The sequence below is a fragment of the Musca autumnalis genome, unplaced genomic scaffold (assembly GCF_047663935.1).
Source record: "Musca autumnalis isolate F117 unplaced genomic scaffold, ASM4766393v1 scaffold_3, whole genome shotgun sequence".
Classification (NCBI taxonomy): Eukaryota; Metazoa; Arthropoda; class Insecta; order Diptera; family Muscidae; genus Musca; species Musca autumnalis.
In genome coordinates this window covers 110,753,698-110,774,749 of record NW_027411866.1, presented here as the reverse complement: position 1 = coordinate 110,774,749, position 21,052 = coordinate 110,753,698, and the positions used below count along the sequence as shown (strand labels likewise).

Sequence of the window (21,052 nt, the reverse complement as noted above, 5' to 3'; positions counted from 1 at the left end):
CATTTTTATTTAATATTTTGTTAAAGTAAATTGTTCTAAATCTCTTATAAACAGGACATAAACCAATGAAGTGTAATGTATTTTCCGGTTCATTGGTGTTGCATATGGAATAAATCCCATCAGTGTTATTTTTAAAAGCTTTTGCATTTTAATCAACTAGCCCAGCCCTTGCGTTTATTATTAAGCTGGATGTACGAGTTGAAAAATCAGCTATAAAATTTGGGAAAAAACTATAGCTTAGCATAGGATATAAATCATGGAATTGAGAATTTCAGGCTTACACTTCGAATTCATTTATTTCATATTCATTTAAATCGGAAATTATATCTTTCCAGTATGAGCTTAATGGTAAACTATTGTTCGCAGTATTATAGTTCATGATTTGACATAAATTTGACCACTCCTTTGCCCATGAAATGTTCAGTTTCAAGATCTCCTCAGCTACGATGCGTGGTAAACGGTTCTCATTCAGTTGGATAACTTTATTTATATATGAAAAGTGCGTTTTGAGTGTGGTAGAGTAAAGGGAATTTAGTCCAGTTCCCAGATATAATATGTAGTTGGGAGTATTGTTAGGCAAACAAAGCATTGTCTTGATAAAAAAGCGAAACAACTTTTCAACGTCATCATATTTATGGAAGCCCGAAACTTGCGCAGCATAGCATATTATGGATTTAGAGCATGCTTCAAATATTTTGAGTTTATTATTTTTGGAAATTTTTGGATTTTCTATATATCGCTGTGCAACGCTGAAAAAGCAAGCAACTTCTAGTGTCCATCTTCTGAAAGTACATATTAAGAAACTGCCAAACTATTGAGAGTTGAACCAAGTAGCCTTTCGCAAGAATTTTCCAAATATTGTCTTCAGCAATTCTTCAGAACATTCTGAAACTGTAAAACACTTATTTCATGTTGTTTAGGCGGTATTTCATATCATACTTTCTACAAAACATATTTCAAACAACGTTCACACAGGCTGTTTATTCTCATATTTGAAATTTCCATGTATTGTTGATATATTTATCAAATTGTCGTTGAATAATATGCTAGAAACATCGCGAAAGAAGCATTTTACAACAATTATTTGTTCTCAAGAGTTGTGTATTACATTCCAGTGAATATTTTTCCCAAAGATAACATTAAGAAAAATTTGACGGTTTTGGAGATACGCTGCGAAATATATACAAAGCACGGATATTTTAGATATATTATAAAATTTTAGGCAATAAATGATGTTATTCATGTTCATTTTCTTTCCAAATACATCCTTCTTGTTCTTATCTACAAGTTTGCTGTGGATGTCATGGAATGATTCGTATTGCTTTTAAGATATAGCTCCGATTTTCTTTAAAAAGTCAATATTTTCCCATGTTTACATAGGGCCATAGAATCCGAACCCGATCTAATAAAACAAAACCCAAAGAGGGTTTTTGTCTATTGCATCAGTACTTTCATAAAAACCGCATTTAAAATTGTTTATACAAATTAACCTTGGAAATGTTGCACAGTGTATTTGGACCATGCCGAATTTAAGCAATTTTGGCGGTGGAAAGTTTATCTTTAAGGTGTCTTTTAAATGGAAGGTTGCATGTAATATCCATACCAAGATATATATGGGGATTTCTGAGTGAAATCAGACACTTTTTCAAGATGAGGTTTTTGATTTCCTTTATTTTTTGCTGTGGCGATTCTGCTGATTAACAAAACATTTTAGTATATTTTCAAATTTTTTTTGACTAACGGTTCCAGAGATATCGCGCCTTGAAAAAGCCAAATTCTGTAAAAACTACATGCAAAGAAATACTCATAACTTCTTTAATATTGGTCCAAATGGGACCATCTTTTTTCGATTTGTTTGTTTTTTTTATCAGCTATCGAAAGAAATATTTAAAAGAAAAATGCACAGTGGGCTTCAATGCAATTTTCGGGATTTAATATTTAAAATCAATTTTTAAACATGATTGCACCCTTCGATTTTTAAAAAAAAAAATTATGTTAAACTACGTTCAATTACAAAAATTTTAAGCCCTATGTGGTAATGGGATTCGGACGATTACTATTTTTTCTGATTTTTTTAAAATTTGTCAATACAATTTTTCCTTTATACCTTCGTCCAAGAATTTATTATTTTATTAAAAAAATTAAAAGTTTCATTTATAAATATTTGTTTTGATTTTATATTTATGAATTTATCTCAAACATCTTAAAAACTGCGTCATTTTTCGATTTTGAAAATGCATCAACGAAAATTCCATTAAAGTGCACTGTGGATTTTTTTCTATTTTTTATGATAAATATATAATATATAATGATAAATATGTACTCTTAGCTTCAAAAATACAGGAAATACAAATTTTGGACAACGGTATTAAGGAAAAATTGTATTGACAAATTTTAAAAAATTCAGAAAAAATAGTAATCGTCCGAATCCCATTACCACAAAGGGCTTAAAATTTTTGTAATTGAACGTAGTTTAACATAAAATTTTTTTGAAAAAATCGAAGGGTGCAATCATGTTTAAAAATTGATTTTAAATATTAAATCCCGAAAATTGCATTGAAGCCCACTGTGCATTTTTCTTTTAAATATTTCTTTCGATAGCTGATAAAAAAACAAACAAATCGAAAAAAAGATGGTCCCATTTGGACCAATATTAAAGAAGTTATGAGTATTTCTTTGAACATAGTTCTTTAAAAATGCAATAATTTCAGCAGGCGATATATCTGTACCGTTGGTCAAAAAATTATTTTAAAATATACTAAAATGTTCTGTTGGCTAGGAGCATAAATTGAACCAAAAACAATTGAAATCAAAAATTACTTTTCTCCGAACTGTCCGATTTCACTTGGAATTCCCCATATATAATTGTTAACGATCTCAATATTTTGATTGTGAAAATTAAATTGAAGATTTGAAATTAAATTGAAGATTTCAAAATATCATAATTTTTGATTTCGATAAATTCTATTAATGACAGACCTCTGTAGTTATCAGGGTCGTTAGCATCACCCTTTTTATGCAGTGGGATAATGATATACTCTGTAAATGAAATTGGTATATCTTCATTTAGAAATATACAATTAAAACCAGGAAAACATTATGTAGGAACGACATAGGGGCATGAATTCATAAGAAATTCCATCCTGGCTAGGAGATTTATTAGGCTTCAATTTTTTATGACACTGTGTAATGCATAGAATTCAAAAGGAGAATCTAGAAATGGATCTAAAAAGAATGGTAAGCAACAGTTTATGTCTTGTGTATCAGTACCTTTACTCAAAAGTGAGTTAAAATGTTCCATAAAATCTTCGGCATTTAGGTTATCTTTAGATTTAGTGATTCTGATAAGTCCCACCCGTCTTTGCTAGATTTGACAATGTCTAGTTTTTTAAGATTATTATTGAAATGGTCTAGTTTCTTTCTTTTACACAGTGTATGGAAACGCCTTCTAGCAGAGTAATATAGAATTCAGTTAGTTTGTGTATTTTCCCTCCTACCTATCTTCAGTCTTCCGACATTACCAACAACCAATTCTGTAGAAAAACATGACTAAAATCTTCGAAAAAATCTTAAATGGGGGTATCGTTATATGGGAACTATACCAAAACGTAGACCTATATTGTCTGATTTTTTACAAGGCTAATTTTGTACATGTAAAATTTTTGTGTATCTTTAGCGAAGACTAAATAACATAATTGAGTGAATTATTTTGCAAAACTTCCAAAATACCGAAAATGGGGGGTTCGTTCTATGGGGACAACACGAAGACGGGCTCAAAGTTTAATACCCCCAACAAAGACTTAATAACAAATTTCAGTGGATATTAGGGCCAAAACCCTCAAATGCCGAAAATTGCGAATGACCATTCTATGGAAGTTAAGATACCGAAAATCCGTAGGTATAGTTCTATGGGGGCTATATGAAGATGTGGACCTATACCGATAAATTTCAGGTGGAAAATGTTATAACCCCAACGACGACTATATACCAAATTTCAGTCATTTCGGTGGGATATTGATGCCACAACCTTCAACATACCGAAAATCGGGAGGTACCGTTCTATGGAAGATATATAAAGCCGTGGGTGGACCTATACCGACAAATTTCAGGTGGAAAATTTTATACTCCCAACGAAGACTAAATACAAGACTTCAGACATTTAAATGAGATATTGGGGCCACAAACTTCAAAATAGCAAAAGTCGGGAGGTACCTTTCTATGGGGGCTATATAAAGACTTGGACCTATACCGACGAATTTCAGGTGGACAGTTTTGTAGCCCCAACAAATTCTAAATAGCAGACATTTCGTTCGGACATTGATGCCACAACCTTCAAAATACCGAAAATCTCGATGTACCGTTCTATGGGGCCATGTGAAGGCATGGACCTATACCGACGAATTTAAGGTGAAAAATTATATACCCCTAACGAAGACTAAATATCAAATTTCAGCCGTTTCTGTGTGATGAGCCTAATATCTTCAAAATACCGAACATCGGAAGGTACTGTCCTATGGGGCTATATCAAACATAGACCGATATAGTCCATTCTCAATACCAAACATCCTAGGAGTAATAGAAACTTCTGTACCAAATTACAAACCTTTATATTAAGAATTGCGAGCTGTATTTCGATTTCAACAGACGGACAGACAGACGAACATTTTTATATCGACTTAGAATTTTATGCTGATCATGAATATATGGTAAATTTCAAATTTCCTTTACAATTACATAGAAAAAAAATTAAAAACTTTTTTGGCGAGCACATCCGCCATTTTGGTACATGGGTTACGAAAAAAATCGTGGTTTCAAATCTGTTCGCGTTCACAAAATTGGATGCTGCACTCAAAATTTATATGCGGTTTTACTCTCTTGTAAAGAAAAAATATTTAGAAATTCCTATTGTGTTGTAATAAGAACATGTATATATGAATCGTTAGCAGCATTTGATATCTATCCGCAAATGCTAAAATAGTTGCTAAATTTATTTTTATTTTCGCGGAAAATCAAAAAATATTGAAGAAATCTTGGAATAAATTTTATTTATTCTAAATCAGAGTCCAAAAAATCTCTAAAAAATAATTTAAAAATAAGTACAGAATCTAGACAACGCGTAGAAAAATGTGAGACCAAACTTATAAAGATCGCGTTTATAACTTGCATATTACAGCAACAACAAAGAACGGAAACTTATTGTTGGAAATTATTTCAAAAATATATTTCTGGTTAAATACGAAAAATTTGAAAAAAAAATGTTGGGAGTTATTCTATTATTTCGCTAAATTTCGATCCAAATCCTGAAGTATTTTGCTTAAACTCCTACAAGAAAAGTAATTAGTCATCGTGAAAGTATATTTGCTTTCTGTGATAAGCAATAGAAATAAGAAGTAGAGAGTAATATTGAAATTACAATCAAAGAAAAAACATAGAAATTAAAAACCGTATAATTCGCGAATTGGTTAAAATCGGTTGAGGTGCATGTGCTTTTCGGATACAGGGAGTCCATGTCTATCAATATGCATGGATTTTCCCATGTTTCGTTCAGCGGCCAAAGTGTGCCATCAGTTGCATCTTACTATTCAAAAAACTTTCAAGTGGACAAAAATTACGCGATGTGCATATGATTATAAGGTGCATCCGATTTCAATGGATCCCTATTAAAAATACGTCAATATAAATTATTTTAGACAGATTCGTCAAAAACTGCGGATGTGATACCAGAGTCTATTTTGGGATAAATAGGGATATTACTCCTGAATCTTTGTAATTTGTGACACACCTTTTTGGCAAATATTATAATCGCGTATAAAGGATTACATTAATGCAAAAATAATCAATGAAAATCGTGATTCAATTCACGGAATTGTCAAAATATATTTTTGCAGATTTTCCTACTTTCAAGGTATCTATATCCCGCGTTTTAGTGGATGGATTCAACCGCGGAAGAGCTCATTAGATCCGGCACGTAAAAAAAACTAAAATCACGCGGGGTTCAGGGGTACCTGTACGACAGTTGTAAATTTTAAAGCCAAAAAAAGGTTTTTTCAAAAAATTTACGCACCAAATTTTCGCCTTGGGCCTCCTATTACTAGGAAGCTGTACGGAGCACACTCATGAGATATACATCAAACGACGTGGAATCGCGAGTTCTACAATCCTATAAACGAGTTTGGATTATTATCTAGTTGCACCATCTAATTATAAGAAAAATTCGAAAAACACTGAAATCAAAACTTCAAAATGTCAGCATCGATTTTAGGGGGATGCAGTGTATATATCCAAAAGTCATACACTAGAACCATGTTGCCCAAGGGGTATTGTTTAGTTTAGTTCTTTAGTTCTTTGAGCACAGGTTCGAATTTTGCGTGGTTTGGCCAGAAATCAAAAAAGAACTCAAAAAACATGTTTACTTCAACACATTTTTCCCATTTTTTTATATTACCACCAACGCAGCTTCCACGAAAATTATTTGTTATGGTCCATATTATGAGATCGTGGCTAAAACAAATATATTAACAGTTCGCGACTTATTAAATGGTGAACCTCAACTTCAACGATTGAAAAACTTTTTTGAATATTACCATATATACTTTATAGGGTATCCGACATATATTTCGGTGTATTACAAACGGAATGGCAAATTTAAGTATACCCTTCCTATCATGGTGGATGGTATAATAAGAATGTTATATAAGCCGGACATTATATGCCAATAAATGGAAAAATGTATCATGGTTATAAAACATAGGTCAACGTTTTGGATTGTATTGGACATTCAAATGGCCAGTAAAGTTGGCATGTTTTAAGAATTTTGTGAAAATATTTTAAAACACCAAAAAAATACCAACATTTTGGATTGGACCCCAAAGGGTCCACTGAATTTGGTTCGTTGCTCATTAAGGTAAAAAAAGTGTCAGTCAGCTTTGCCGATAGAGATATACACTCATGTTGTTTTTCCAAACTTTTGTGGGGGATGTATAGGAAGAAGTGGGACGTCCATCCATCATCGAATTTGACGTAAGTTTGAAAGAACAATTGCGATATGCAAATATTGGACCAAATCCCTTTTAACAGCTATAGTTGGTGGCCGTAGGGATTTTACAGTTTCAAACAGTATGGACCAAGGTAAATTTACATAGGAGCATTAACTTGAATGCATTATTTACCCTCACTAGCTCTCAGTAAGCGCACACTACCAGTCGCTGGAGCAAATATTTGCCTAATGTGACCTTACCTTTAGTCTTCTTTTCATGTCAATTGTTTTTGAAGCGAGAAATGCACTGAAAAGAATAAAACAGCGAAATAGTATTGGAAGAATACAAATTAAGAAATTGTACAAGAATATTTTTGGTAAAACTAAAATATTTTTGTATGATTTATCTCCTGTTTCTATTCATTTGGCTTGAGGTCAGAATAAGTAAAAAACAGACAAAATTTGTTTTTTAATGTTGATTTATTTTTCCAATATTTCGACTATCATCGATAGTCATCATCAGGGAATTATTGCTTTAAAAAACAATTACATATTTTTACAGAATTATAAAACAAAAGTTCCAATAATAATTACTTGGTTGTGTTACTTCCTCAGCTTATTACATCCTCTTTTCTTGACAAGAATTTTCCAACTAAATTTTCTTGTGCTTTTCAATGACATTCCTGTATATCTGAGCACAGTGTTCGGTGTCTGACTTATAATTCATTCTTTGTTTAGTTGGTACATTTACAATGTGTAACATCTCGAGAATGTATCTACGTTTTTGATTATTTTCTTGTGCTAGAATTTCCACGTCTTTGAAATTAGGTGTATGTCCTTCTTGCATACAATGGGCAGCAAGAGCTGTTTTTTGTTCTAATGGCTTATTTTTCGCCTTCTGATCCGACTTATGAGAACTGAGTTTAGTTTTAAGCTTCGATCGTGTTGTACCAACATATGTCTTTTGACATACATTGGACCCGTCACCATTGCATTTAATTTTATAGACTAGATTTGATTTGTCTTCATGGGTTATTTTCGACTTCGTTCGGCTGAAGAAATTGTTATTCGTGTTGCTGCTTTTGAATGCTAGTTGATATTTTTCTTTGTTATACATGTTAGAGGAAGAAAATCTCTCTGAAAAACCTGGTATGTATGTTGCTCTCTTATATGTCTTTTCCGTATTTTGAATTGCTTGATCTGGTTTATTGCGTTCTGCGTTTTTGAACAATTCATTGATAGTATTATTTGGGAAGTCATTCATTTTTAGGATAGATCTTATTTTGATTTTGTTTTTAAAATGGAATTTCTCATCACTGATATTCAACACTCTTTGGATAAAATTTGTTGCCATATTTATTTTGATTCTACGCGGATGTTTCGAGTGGTAGTTAATAATTCGCCCGGAGGCCGTGGGCTTTTGCTACCAGTCCATTAACAATCGGTTGTTTTGTCTGATTATTATACAGTCTAGGTACGGCAATTTGTTTTGTGTTTCACACTCCATAGTGAAACGGATTTGTTTGTTAAACGCATTCAATGTCATTAATGTGCAGTCGACTTCGTCTTTCTTTATAATACAAAATATGTCGTCGACATATTATTGTCTGTTTTTTTATTTATTCTGACCTCAAGCCAAATGAATAGAAACAGGAGATGCTAAAATATTTTATTTATGTTTACCTGTTAAGGCGATGATGATAATGTGATTTAATTTTGTTATTTTTCTCTTCCGAGACGAGCTAATTCGTCTGAAGGTTTTTGTAAATGAAAAAGAATGTCAGAGAAATTTGTCATCACAAACCACTACACTACATGTTTCACACTTGGAGAGAGTGATCATCAGGTGTATCTTGTGCGGCAATCTGACAGGATAAAATTCTGATATTCCGATATTCCCATGTCCGTCTGTAGTAATCACTCTAGCGTCCACAATCATTCTGCTAAAATGCCATATTTTTGCACCAGAGTGTATTTTTGCCAAAGGCAGGTCAAGTTCGAATATGGGCTATTTCGGCCCACGTTTTGGTATAGTCCCCATATAACGCTACCTCCCGATTTTCGACATTTTGAGAATTTTAGCTACAAATTTTAATCAAACTATCTGTAATTTAATAAAGGGTGCCCAACTAGAATGCAATTTTTAAATTGTAAATAAAACACAGATATTTAAAAAAAATCGTGAACCTTTATTATATCGTAAAGTACACAGAATGATGTTATGTATGGAACAAGATATCGTGCAGATGGTCGCCGCGGCTTTGCTGGCACACTCGCGAGCTTTTAATGAAATTTTCAATGACCGTTTTGCATAAATGCTGCGGTATTTCATTAATGCAGCGTCCAATTTCCTCTTTTAAGGCTTGAGTCATCGTAAAGGTGTTAAATCGCACGATCTAGGCGGCCAATTCTGGTCTCCAAAACGCGAAATAACACGACCGGGAAACGACTGATGCAGCAATTGAATTGTTTCTCTGGCCGTCTTGTTGACATCCACATTCATTTCTTCAATTCTATGCAAGAAAAAACTAGTTATCATTTCACTATACCGAACACCATTAACTGTTTGCGATTGACCTGCCTCATTTTCATAAAAAAGGTCCAATTATTCCTCCAGCCCAAAAGATGACGTAATATTTTCCAAACTTAGTTAAAATCACATTAGTCCACCACTTCGAGTTCCAGCCCCAAAAAAAGTTTCAATTGTTTCCTAAAATCGTATATATCCTATTTGGCCCTTCTTTCTGACATAATGTACGGTGACCAACTAAAATGGCTGGTGGGCGCGATAACTATCGAAAGGAATGACTCTCATAATGAGATACACTTGCTTAATGGACTAATTCGGCACATTCAGAAACACTCGCCTTTTGCGCTATGAGCAATAATTCTTGCATTTAAATTTTTTTTTCTTGGGTAAATATTATGTAAGGTTATCCGCACAATAGCAGTAGACAATTTTCGATTTGAATTATTCCATGTCGGATGTATTCAATGTATAGAAATAACTTAAAAGATATTAAAATACCTTGATATATTAAAGTATACCAAATTCCAATTAAAAGGTTTATAAGATGTTAATATGTAATGTATGGGCGTCAAAGATTTGTCCACTAAATACTTTTTGAAAAATGGATCTAAAAAAGGGCGATATCTCGATATGCATTAACTACTTTCAGCATAGAGGTTCTCCAACCAAAAAAATTCCAAAAATCCTTATTATAGCCAATATTCTTAGAAATTAAATTAAGATCTTCGAATACTGAAAATCTAGCGAAAACAATTGCGGATATTACAAATTCTGAGATATACTAAAATGTGAGCATATGTGGTGTACAACTTACAAATACCGATAACCATACCGAACGTGGTCTGACATGGTAATTTTCAATAAAAAATACACTGTGCAACATTTTTAAGGTGATCTCATGCAAACAATTCAAACTGAGGATTTTTTGAAAGTACAGACCCAAACGACAAGAAACCCTAGTTGGGTTTTGTTGTGTCAGATCCAGCTCGGATTTTATGGCCACATCTAAACATGGTTAAATATTGAGTTTTTAAAGAAATTCGGGGCTATATCTCTGAAACCAATGCGAATCTTCTTCTGACCTCTGAAGCAAATTTGTAGATAAAAACAAGAATAAAATATTTGCAGAAATAGTGAACTCGAAAAACTACATTTATTTCCTCAAATTTCAAAGTTTATGCAAAAATTCAACAATTTTTATACATTTCGCACCGTATCTCCAAATACTTTCTTTTGGAAAAATATTCCCTGGAATGTAATACACAACCCTTTAGAACATTTAATTGTTGTAAAATGCCTCTATGCCGTTGTTTTCAGTACATTTTTCAACGACGATTTAATAAAAATATCAATAATGTAGTGAAATCCGAAATGCGAGAATAAACTGTTGGTGTGCGAGAATAAACTGTTGGTGTGAATTGTTGAGAACTTTATTTGGAAGATTTTTGCAAAAGGTTACTTGGTTCAACTCCCAATAGTGTAGCCGATACTGACCAGAATTTCAGCAATTATGTAAAATTTTCTATATTTTATAGATTTTGATGCCCTAGATGAAGTTTTTCTTAAGTGGTTAAGTGGATAAGTTCTACTAGTTTAGGGCTACAATATTGCCAAAGACAGCAAGGCCAATTTCCTATTCGTTTCTGAGATAAAGGCCTGATAAATGCAAAAAAGTGTAGATTTAGCCCGGTTTAGATGAGGCCATAAAATCCGAACTGGATCTGACAGGACAAAACCCTACTAGGGTTTTTGTAGTCTAAATATGTACTTTAAAAAAATGCATACTAGAAGTTGTTTGCATTTTCAGTGTTGCATAGTGATATCCAAGAACTAATACATAATATGTATTACTCTGTATCAAATTCCAAAATTGTATTTTAAATTTTTTAAGCTCTCTCTTCATTATTTTATACACCTTGTCTCAATAATTGTTAAAAAATCGACTAAAAGCCTTTAAAATAGCGCTATGTATCCCTACCCAACATTTTAAAATTTCATGATTTTTGGTCATGGTGGGCCCCCCCCGAAATGAAATCCTGCGTACGTCCCTGTCTCCAATACACAATTAAATAACTCCCTTCGCTGTCCATGGTCAGCTGGCTTCAGTTCCTGAGTCAACTGAACTTTGCATGCATGAAGATGCTAATCTTTCGTCAAAATTCGTTGCATAGTGGAGTTGGAGACACCAATTTGCTGAGCTCGGCGTTGAATTGAGGCGGATGGAGTTTAAGCGACATCATCACGTACAGCTGCGATATTTTCGGTCGATCACACTGGTCGAAGGCGCGTTGTTGTCTTCACTTCACTAACAGACCCAGTTTCGGCAAATTTATCCATTAATCTCTATACAGGAACGTTATTGTGACCCCAAATTGATCGCAATTTGCGAACTGTAGCTGCATAACTTTCACCATTTTGGTAAAACAATTTCACAATGAGAATGCGTTGTTCATTCGTATAGCGCTCCATTTTTACTAACCTCGTACCTTCTACTTGCAAACAATAACAATTGTTCAAATGTCAAACAATGACATTTCGAATGGCACCAAATTTAAAAATTGCGTTCTAGTTGGGACACCCTTTATTTAAGGTTCTTAGTGGTCACAACACTCATCCACCAAAAATTGTCTATATAGGACTATGTTTTGGTATAACCCAACATAACGGTACCTCCCGATTATCGGTATTTTGAGGGTTATGACTACAATGTTTAACTGAACTTGCTGTAATTTGATATTTGAGGTTCCCTGAGGTCTCAAAACTTCTCCACCAAAAATCGTCAACATACCTCCCGATTTACGGTATTTCGAGGATTTTTGCCAAAATTTTTAACCGAACTAGCTGTTATTTGGCATTTGAGGTTCTCAGTGGTCACGAAACTTCTCCACCAAAAATCGTCAACATAGGTCCATGTTTAGGTATAGCCCCATTTTCGATATGCTTTAACTTAAATTTTTTACCGAACATTTGAGGTTCCCTAACGAAGTTTCTCACCAAAAATCCTAAACATAGGTCCATGTTTTGGTATAGTAGACAAGTCGCAGCTTAAGACGACTGTAACCAAACAGGGACAACAGACCCCAAACTTTTAACACATGCCAAATTCATTGATGTAACAAACACTTAAAGTTACTTAAAACAAGTAAAAAAGTATCAGTCGGATTTGCCGACAGAGATATACCCTCAACCTGTGTATATTGAAACAATTTTTTCCCAAAAAACGCATGTATTTAGGGAGTTTTAAAATTTTGGGCGTTTGAACTGACAAAAATGTTGATTAGGATTAGAGATCAAAAGTTTTGCGGAGGAGATACTAAAAAGAATGGATCTCCAGCCACTACATATGGTACCATAGGGGTTTTTTACAACTTCAGGTATGTTTGCTCAAGAAGTATGGAATTGCCCCTGAAACATCTTTTACCATCGCAATTGAGGCAGCGAATGCAAGTTGCTTCAACAAAAATCAAAGCAATTCGAAAGCAGGTCTTAAGTGAACATGTTTCCGAAATTTTGTGTGGGAGGTACCGGATGAAGTGGACAAATATAGTCCATATTTGAACCTGATCTATATCTGGTAGATATATTAGGATGTGTAAAGTATGGTCCAATTCGGCCACTCTCTTCAAGAGTTATCGTACGCACAATTTTTCCGAACATTTTTGAACTTTTGTGGGGGAGGTACCTGAAGGAGTGGACCGATATGGCTTATCTTCGAACTTAAACTATGTTTGGACAAAATATTACTAAGGCCAAACTTTGGACCGAATTGGCAGACCTGTTCGAGAGTTATTTTGCCCTCCAACCTCCTCACACGGTGTCATAGGGGTTTTTTGCAACTTTCAGGCTATTTTCTCAGGAAGTATGGACTTGCCCCTGATGAAACTTATACCGGCGTATGGAGGGCAGTGAATACAAGTTGTTAAAGCAAAAATCAAAGCGATTCGAGAGATGGTCCTAAACTGAACTTTTCCAAATTTTTGTGTGGGAGGTACCCGACGGAGTGGACCGATTGAGTCCATATTAAAACCTGATATAAGTCTGGTACACGCTCCACGATGGGCAAAGTATGGACCAAATCGGTTACTCCCTTCAAGAGTTATCGTGCGCACAAATTCTCCAAACATTTTCGAACTTTTGTGGGGGAGGTACCGGAAGGAGTGGACCGATATAGCTCATCTTCGAACTTAAACTAAGTTTGGGCAAAATATTACGAAAGCCAGAATTTGAACCGAATCGGTTCATCCGTTCGAGAGTTATCGTGCGCTCCAGCCAGCCAGACAGACAGACAGACAGACGGACGGACGGACGGACATTGCTCAATCGACTCCAAATTGTCTGAAACACATTTCGTCCAAACATACTTGGGGTCTAAAACCATTACTTCGATGAGGCACATTTTGCCCGTATGAAAGTGTATATACCCTCGTTAGCATAAATGCTGAGGGTATAATCAAAAGAAATTGATTCATCGGTGATAAATATTCTAAATGTTATCAGTTCTTATCACTCTTCTTATTTCTTATTTTTTATTTAAAAGTCCAGTGACTGAATCATTAAATTTCGTGCACTAAAATTCAATCACTAAGAACTATGTGTTTGCCAGATTTATTTATAGTCTCTCTAAGAACGACTAGCCATCCTTCTTCAATAGTCCCTTAACAGTTAAATATATTCCTGATTCTAAACTAGCATTTCATTACAATGGACAATTTAATATCATTCTCTAGTTTTTTTTTTATTTTCATCGCAAACGTCATCAATAATTCATGAGCATAAATTTATCACTCACTGCCTTTCATGCTATAAACTTTTTTCCATGAATTACAGTTTTTTGTTGTTACTTTTCTTGTCATTCAACTTCCTTTTTCTTTCAGTTGGTCAAATGGAAAAGCGTGAACGCGTCATCAAGTTGGCCACCAACGACACCGGTTATCTTTATCAGCTGAACTATCCGCATGATATGCCAGAAAATGTTGACTTTACGCAGCATCTAGTGGCACCATTTGGCCATAACATTCTCTTGGAATTGCATGATGTGGAATTTTCCGAGAATGGATGTCCGGACAACAACATAATAGAGGTAGGTACTCGTACATATGAATGTCGTTCATAAAGTTTATGTTTACAAAGGTGATAAACGCCATTGATGCTAACTTCCTATGGACTCGAGTGCATCAAAATGTGTGACAACAGCAAAATTGGTTGTAGTTGTTGCTGTTGCAGTAGTGTCTGAATACGAAAGTGATTTTGCGTGTTTGTCCTTAAATTTACAATTTATGGTTGTGTTCTCTCACAAATGAATTACTTATATTTGGCATGGGGCAGGTCTGTGTTGTGTATGTATGTATGTAGGTGGGTGAATAAGTTAAAACAGGATATGTCAAGTGTTGTATAAAATGTAATGGAATATTTATGGGCCATCAAAGGATACGGTTCAGTTTAAACTAAAGAAATGCAGAATTTACAAATAGTTCAGAGGACTGCAGACCATAATGGAATAATGGTTTGAACAGCTGCATTCGGAGGGACAACATTAAAAACTTTCTATGATTAGAATTTTTGCCAAATAAAACTTAGGTACAAGTGGTGACGTATGGTGATATCAAGGAACGACACTGACCGGCTTAAACATGGCTTAGAATTTTCTTGGTCCTTCTTTTATCTCAAGTGGACACTGACCTACCCTTTGATTGTCTGAAGTCTTCGGAGTATTTCGAAAAACGAACTGGAGAAAACGAATCTTTATGCACCATGTCAATTTAAGCTATTACACATCGGCTCAAACCAGCGTCTTTTTGACCAGCCAAAACGTGTAAATGACGGGTCATCCGCCGTGCCGCCGTAAAACCACTAAGGTGAGTTCGAGAGAAATACTTCGAAGATCTGCGGGTTAACCATCGTTGACTTCACGGTCTGCGTATCGACCTCGTATGAACCACTAGATGTATCGGCTATACAACAACACGGACATAGTTAACGTATAGAGTTACCACGTTGGGTTCCACCGTGGTGCAATAGTATGCACATCCGCCTTGAACACTGAAGGTCGTGGGTTCGATTCCCCGGCCAGGCAACATAAATATTTTCAACGGTGGCAAAATACCCCGCAGTTATGTAGGCGACATTTCTGACACTGTACTCTTGAACCAACGTGAACGTGCGGTTTCCCAGCAAAATCGTAAAAACATAAAAAAAACCTACAAATTTCAACTTATTATTATTAAAAAAGCGATCCGACGATTTTTTGTTTGTTTGATTTTGCTCATCTATGAATATTGTAGTTTCAGAATCCGTAAAAATTTCCCAGGTGGAAGCACCTTCCATTTAAAGTTGGTTCAAGAGCACCGTGCTGAGGATTTCAGTAATGTTCTATACAAGTGGTGTCTTAAGACACGCCGTTCGGACTCGGCGGTAAACAGTAGGTCTCATATCATTTTGCTTATATGAATAGGGGTGCACTCATTGATATGAAAGAAGCCTCCCTTGTCCCGCCTGGGATGATTGTGGAACAATTATTATATTATAGAGTTACCACGATTACGTTGGCTAGGTCATGTCATTAACGCACCAAAAAATCCAATAAATACTATTCAAGGGGGACGTAAATTGCACATAAAAAAGTGTTTATTTTGTGGTTTATGTCTGGCGTGAAACCAAATTTTGTACACGGACGGACATGGAAAAATCGACTCAAAATTATCTGAAACTGATTTTTTTCGAAACATACTTAGGTTCTATACCTATTATTTTCATGTGCCATACCCGCTTTATACCTATACCCTATTTAACCTAAATGCTAACTGAATAAGAACACCATATTATAAGTTGGGAAACAAAAACAACAAAAAAAGAGGAATTCTATTCTTAGTTCGGATTATAGGACAAATGTTATGTAGAGGACCAATTAATAAGGGGAAGTGTTTGCCTCAAGCAGTGATGTCCTGACTTTTTGTTGTTGTATGCCTTCGCAAAATTAGGACATCAGTGGTCTGGTTTGAAGTCACCTTAGATGAATAACAAATTTTCGCAATTGCTTTATCGTTGCTCCAAATATCTTTAAATATTCCGAAAGAGCTGTTCTCCCTCCTTCTAGAAACGTTGCTGCAACTCCATAGAATGCAACGGTGGAATAAAGGAAAAAATGACTTTTCCAAATGGTGAATCTAAATTCCTGGGAATACCGATGCCGTAATGCAGCTGTAAAAGCCTCTGAAAAATAACAAGTAAAACACATTAAGTTCGGCTGGGCAAAACCTTTTATACCCTCCACCATAAAATATTCTGAACTAAAATGGAACAATTAGTTTCCTGTTGTTCCAAATGCCTAAATTAGGTCAAAAATATATCTAAAAATGTCTTCAATATGTTGGTAGCTCTATATGGTGGATATACCAAAACATGGACCTATGTGGACGATTTTTGGGTGAGGAGTTTCGGGTCCTCTGAGAATTTCAAGTGTCATATTACAGTTACTTCGGTTAAAAATTGTAGATAAAATCTTCAAAATTCCCAAAATTTGCAAGGTACCGTTATATGGGGCGGTACCAAAACATTGATCTATGTTGCCAGTTTTTTTTTTTTTTTTTTTTGTGTAGAAGTGTTGTGACCACTAAGAACCTCAAATGTCAAATTTCAGCTAGTTCGGTCAAAAATTCTAACTAAAACAGTCAACATACCTAAAATCGGGTGTACCGTTATGTGGGGATTATTCCAAAACATGAACCTATATTGACGATTTTTGGTGGAGAAGGTTTGGGATCACTGAGAACCTTTAATGCCAAATTTCAGCTAAATCGGTGTCGTTATATGGGACCTAACCAAAACGTGGATGTATCTTGGCAAATTTTAGTGGAGACATTTTTTGACCTCTTGAAACTCCAAGTGGCATATTGGAACCAATTTCCGCGGAAAATTTAGCTGAAATCCTCAAAACACCTTAAGTCGGGAGGTAACGTTATATTGAGGCTATTTCAAAACATGGACCTATGTTGACGATTTTTGGTGTATAAGTTTTGGAACCACTAAGAACCTCAAATGGCAAATTTCAGCTAATTCGGTCCGAAAGCCTCAAAATACTTTAAATCGGGATGTACCGTTTTATAAGGGCTATAACAAAATGTGGGCCTATCTAGGCAATTTTTAGTGGAACAGTTTTTTCCTCATTAGGAGCGTCAAATGTCAATTTTCAGCTAGTTCGGTAAAAAATTGTAGCTAGAATCTTCAAAATACCCAAAATCGGGGGTACCGTAATATGGGGCTGTTCCAAAACTTGGACCTATATTGAAGATTTTTAGTGGAGAAGGTTTAAATCGGAAGGTACCGGTAAAAGGGGCTTATACCGAAACGTGGGCCTATCGTGGCAATTTTTAGTGAAGAAGGTTTTTAGTCATTGGGAACCTCAAATGTCAAATTTCAGCTAGTTCGTAAAAAATTGTAGCTGAAATCCAGAAAATTGGAGGTAACGTTGTATGAGGGCTATTCCAAAACATGAACCTGTATTGACGATTTTTGGTGAAAAAGATTTGGGACCACTGAAAACCTCAAATGTCAATTTTCAGCTAATTCGGTATGAAAATGTAGGTAAAAGCATCATAATACTTTAAATCGCGGGCCTATCTTGGCAATTTTTATTTGAGGAGTTTTTGGTCATTGAGAACACCAAATGTCAAATTTCAGCTACTTCAGTCAAAAAATGTATCTATTTCCTCTTAGAATTTAATCCTGGGCAAGAAAAACAAACTTAATATACTCTCCACACTATGGTGAAGGATATAAAAACCAGTACCAAATATGAACCAGGTCGACTATATGATACCCTACACCATAACGAGTTCGATATAATTTGGCGGATTTTTTCTAAATCAAATGCGTCATTTGTGTTTGTTGCGTCAAATACATGAAATCAAAAGAATATATGTATATCCAAATCTGAACCTGAAAATAAGAAAGTGGACGTATTTCTAGACCATATTCCGTCACTTTTCCGAGCTTCATCAAAATTGAACAGACATAGTGTGTTTGATGCGTCAAATACCTCGAATCGGTCGAAAATATATATGGAAGGTATATCCAAATCTCGATGGATTGTATTTAATATAATTTGGCAAACTTATTTCTAGATAAAATTCCGCCACACATTCCATATTTCATTAAAAATGGCCATACATAACGTGTTTGGCTCACCATGTACATAAATCGTTTGAACATGAATTTGAACCGATTCTCTCCAAAATTTGTACCGATTCTCAACAAAAAAAGCCTCAATTTTCAATCGGATAGGACAATAAATGCAACCGTTACTTTGATTACAAAAAATACATGGACAGACGGCTGGACAGACGGGCGGGCATAGACCACAAAACGTATTCTCAAAGAACATTTTTCAAGCAACCATAGATCATAAAACATGAATTTTTAAAGAATATTTTTTGAAGCAACCATGGACCACAAAACGTGGATTTTTAAAGAATATTTTCTAAAGCAACCATAGACCACAAAACGTGGATTTTTAAAGAATATTTTCTAAAGCAACTATTGACAACGAAACGTGGATTTTTAAAGAATATTTCCTAAAGCAATCATTGACATCAAAACGTGGATTTTTAAAGAATATTTTGTAAGCTACCATTGACCATTAAAAGTGGAGTTTTAAAGAAAATTCTGTAAGCAACCATAGACCACAAAACGTGGATTTTTAAAGAATATTTTCTAAAGCAACCATTGAGAACAAAACGTGGATTTTTAAAGAATATTTTCTAAAGCAACCATTGAGAACAAAACGTGGATTTTTAAAGAATATTTTCTAAAGCAACCATTGAGAACAAAACGTGGATTTTTAAAGAATATTTTGTAAGCTACCATTGACCATTAAAAGTGGAGTTTTAAAGAATATTCTGAAAGCAACCATAGACCACAAAACGTGGATTTTTAAAGAATATTTTATAAGTAACCATGGATTTTTAAAGAATATTTTATAAGTAACCATGGATTTTTAAAGAATATTTTGTAAGTAACCATAGACCACAAAACATGAATTTTTAAAGAATGTTTTATAAGTAACCGTAGATTTTTAAAGAATATTTTGTAAGTAACCATAGACATGGATTTTTAAAGATTATTTTGTAAGCAACCATAGACCACTAAACGTGGATTTTTAAAGAATATTTTGTAAGTAACACCTCAAAACGTGAATTTTTAAAGAATATTTTTCCAAACAAACATAGACCACAAAACGTCGATTTTTAAGGAATATTTTTTCAAGCAATCTTAGACCACAAAACATAGATTTTTAAAGAATATTTTTTCAAGCAACCATTGACCACAAAACGTGGATTTTTAAAGAATATTTTGTAAGTAACCATTGACCACAAAGAATATTTTATAAGTAACCACGGATTTTTAAAGAATATTTTGTAAGCAACCATAGACCACAAAACGTGAATTTTTAAAGAATATTTTTTCAAGCAACCATTGACCACAAAACATAGATTTTTAAAGAATATTTTTTCAAGCAACCATAGACCACAAAACGTGGATTTTTAAAGAATATTTTGTAAGTAACCATAGACCACAAAACATAGATTTTTAAAGAATATTTTTTCAAGCAACCATTGACCACAAAACGTGGATTTTTAAAGAATATTTTGTAAGTCTATGGTTACTTACAAAATTTTCTTTAAAAATCCACGTTTTGTGGTCAATGGTTGCTTGAAAAAATCTTCTTTAAAAATCCACGTTTTGTGGTCAATGGTTGCTTGAAAAAATATTCTTTAAAAATCTATGTTTTGTGGTCTATGGTTACTTACAAAATATTCTTTAAAAATCCACGTTTCGTGATCAATGGTTGCTTGAAAAAATATTCTTTAAAAATCTATGTTTTGTGGTCTATGGTTACTTACAAAATATTCGTTAAAAATCCACGTTTTGTGGTCTATGGTTGCTTGAAAAAATATTCTTTAAAAATCTATGTTTTGTGGTCTATGGTTACTTACAAAATATTCTTTAAAAATCCACGTTTTGTGGTCAATGATTGCTTGAAAAACATAGATTTTTAAAGAATATTTTCTCAAGCAAAACGTGGATTTTTAAAGAATATTTTGTAAGTAACCATAGACCACAAAACATAGATTTTTAAAGAATATTTTTTCAAGCAACCATAGACCACAAAACGTGGATTTTTAAAGAATATTTTTTTCTAGAGAGACAAAGCTTTATTAAATGTGGCTTTGAGGAGTTACTCCAGCCCCTCTATTTAGCCTGTAAAAATAGATTACGACATCTTCTCCGACCTATAGAGCATACATACAAAATTTCGTCGATTGTATTCGTTCGTTCGGTAGAATACATCTACATACCTGTTACAATTGAAATATCCACGTCAATACTATCGCCAAGCGAAAAAGACTATTTGGTAAAAACCCCAAATGTTTGCAATAATATAACACAAAAAAAGAAGGCCCAAGGTGTTGGGCATAAACGCATAGTGTGCTTACACCATTTTGATCTCATAGAAACATTGGTAACACTGGACTCAAAAGGAATTAATA

At 34.2% G+C, this 21,052-nt stretch overlaps 1 protein-coding gene across 12 annotated transcripts in view; it reads left to right on the top strand.

Annotated features, from left to right (window-relative positions):
• LOC141397476 (uncharacterized) overlaps positions 1–21,052 on the top strand; it is a 655,384-nt gene that overhangs the window by 574,126 nt on the left and 60,206 nt on the right. For all 12 annotated transcript variants that reach the window (XM_073973773.1, XM_073973783.1, XM_073973777.1 and 9 more), the window contains one exon: positions 14,381–14,586. In XM_073973773.1, coding sequence (XP_073829874.1) covers positions 14,381–14,586 — 206 coding nt within the window. The remainder of the gene's footprint in view (positions 1–14,380; positions 14,587–21,052) is intronic.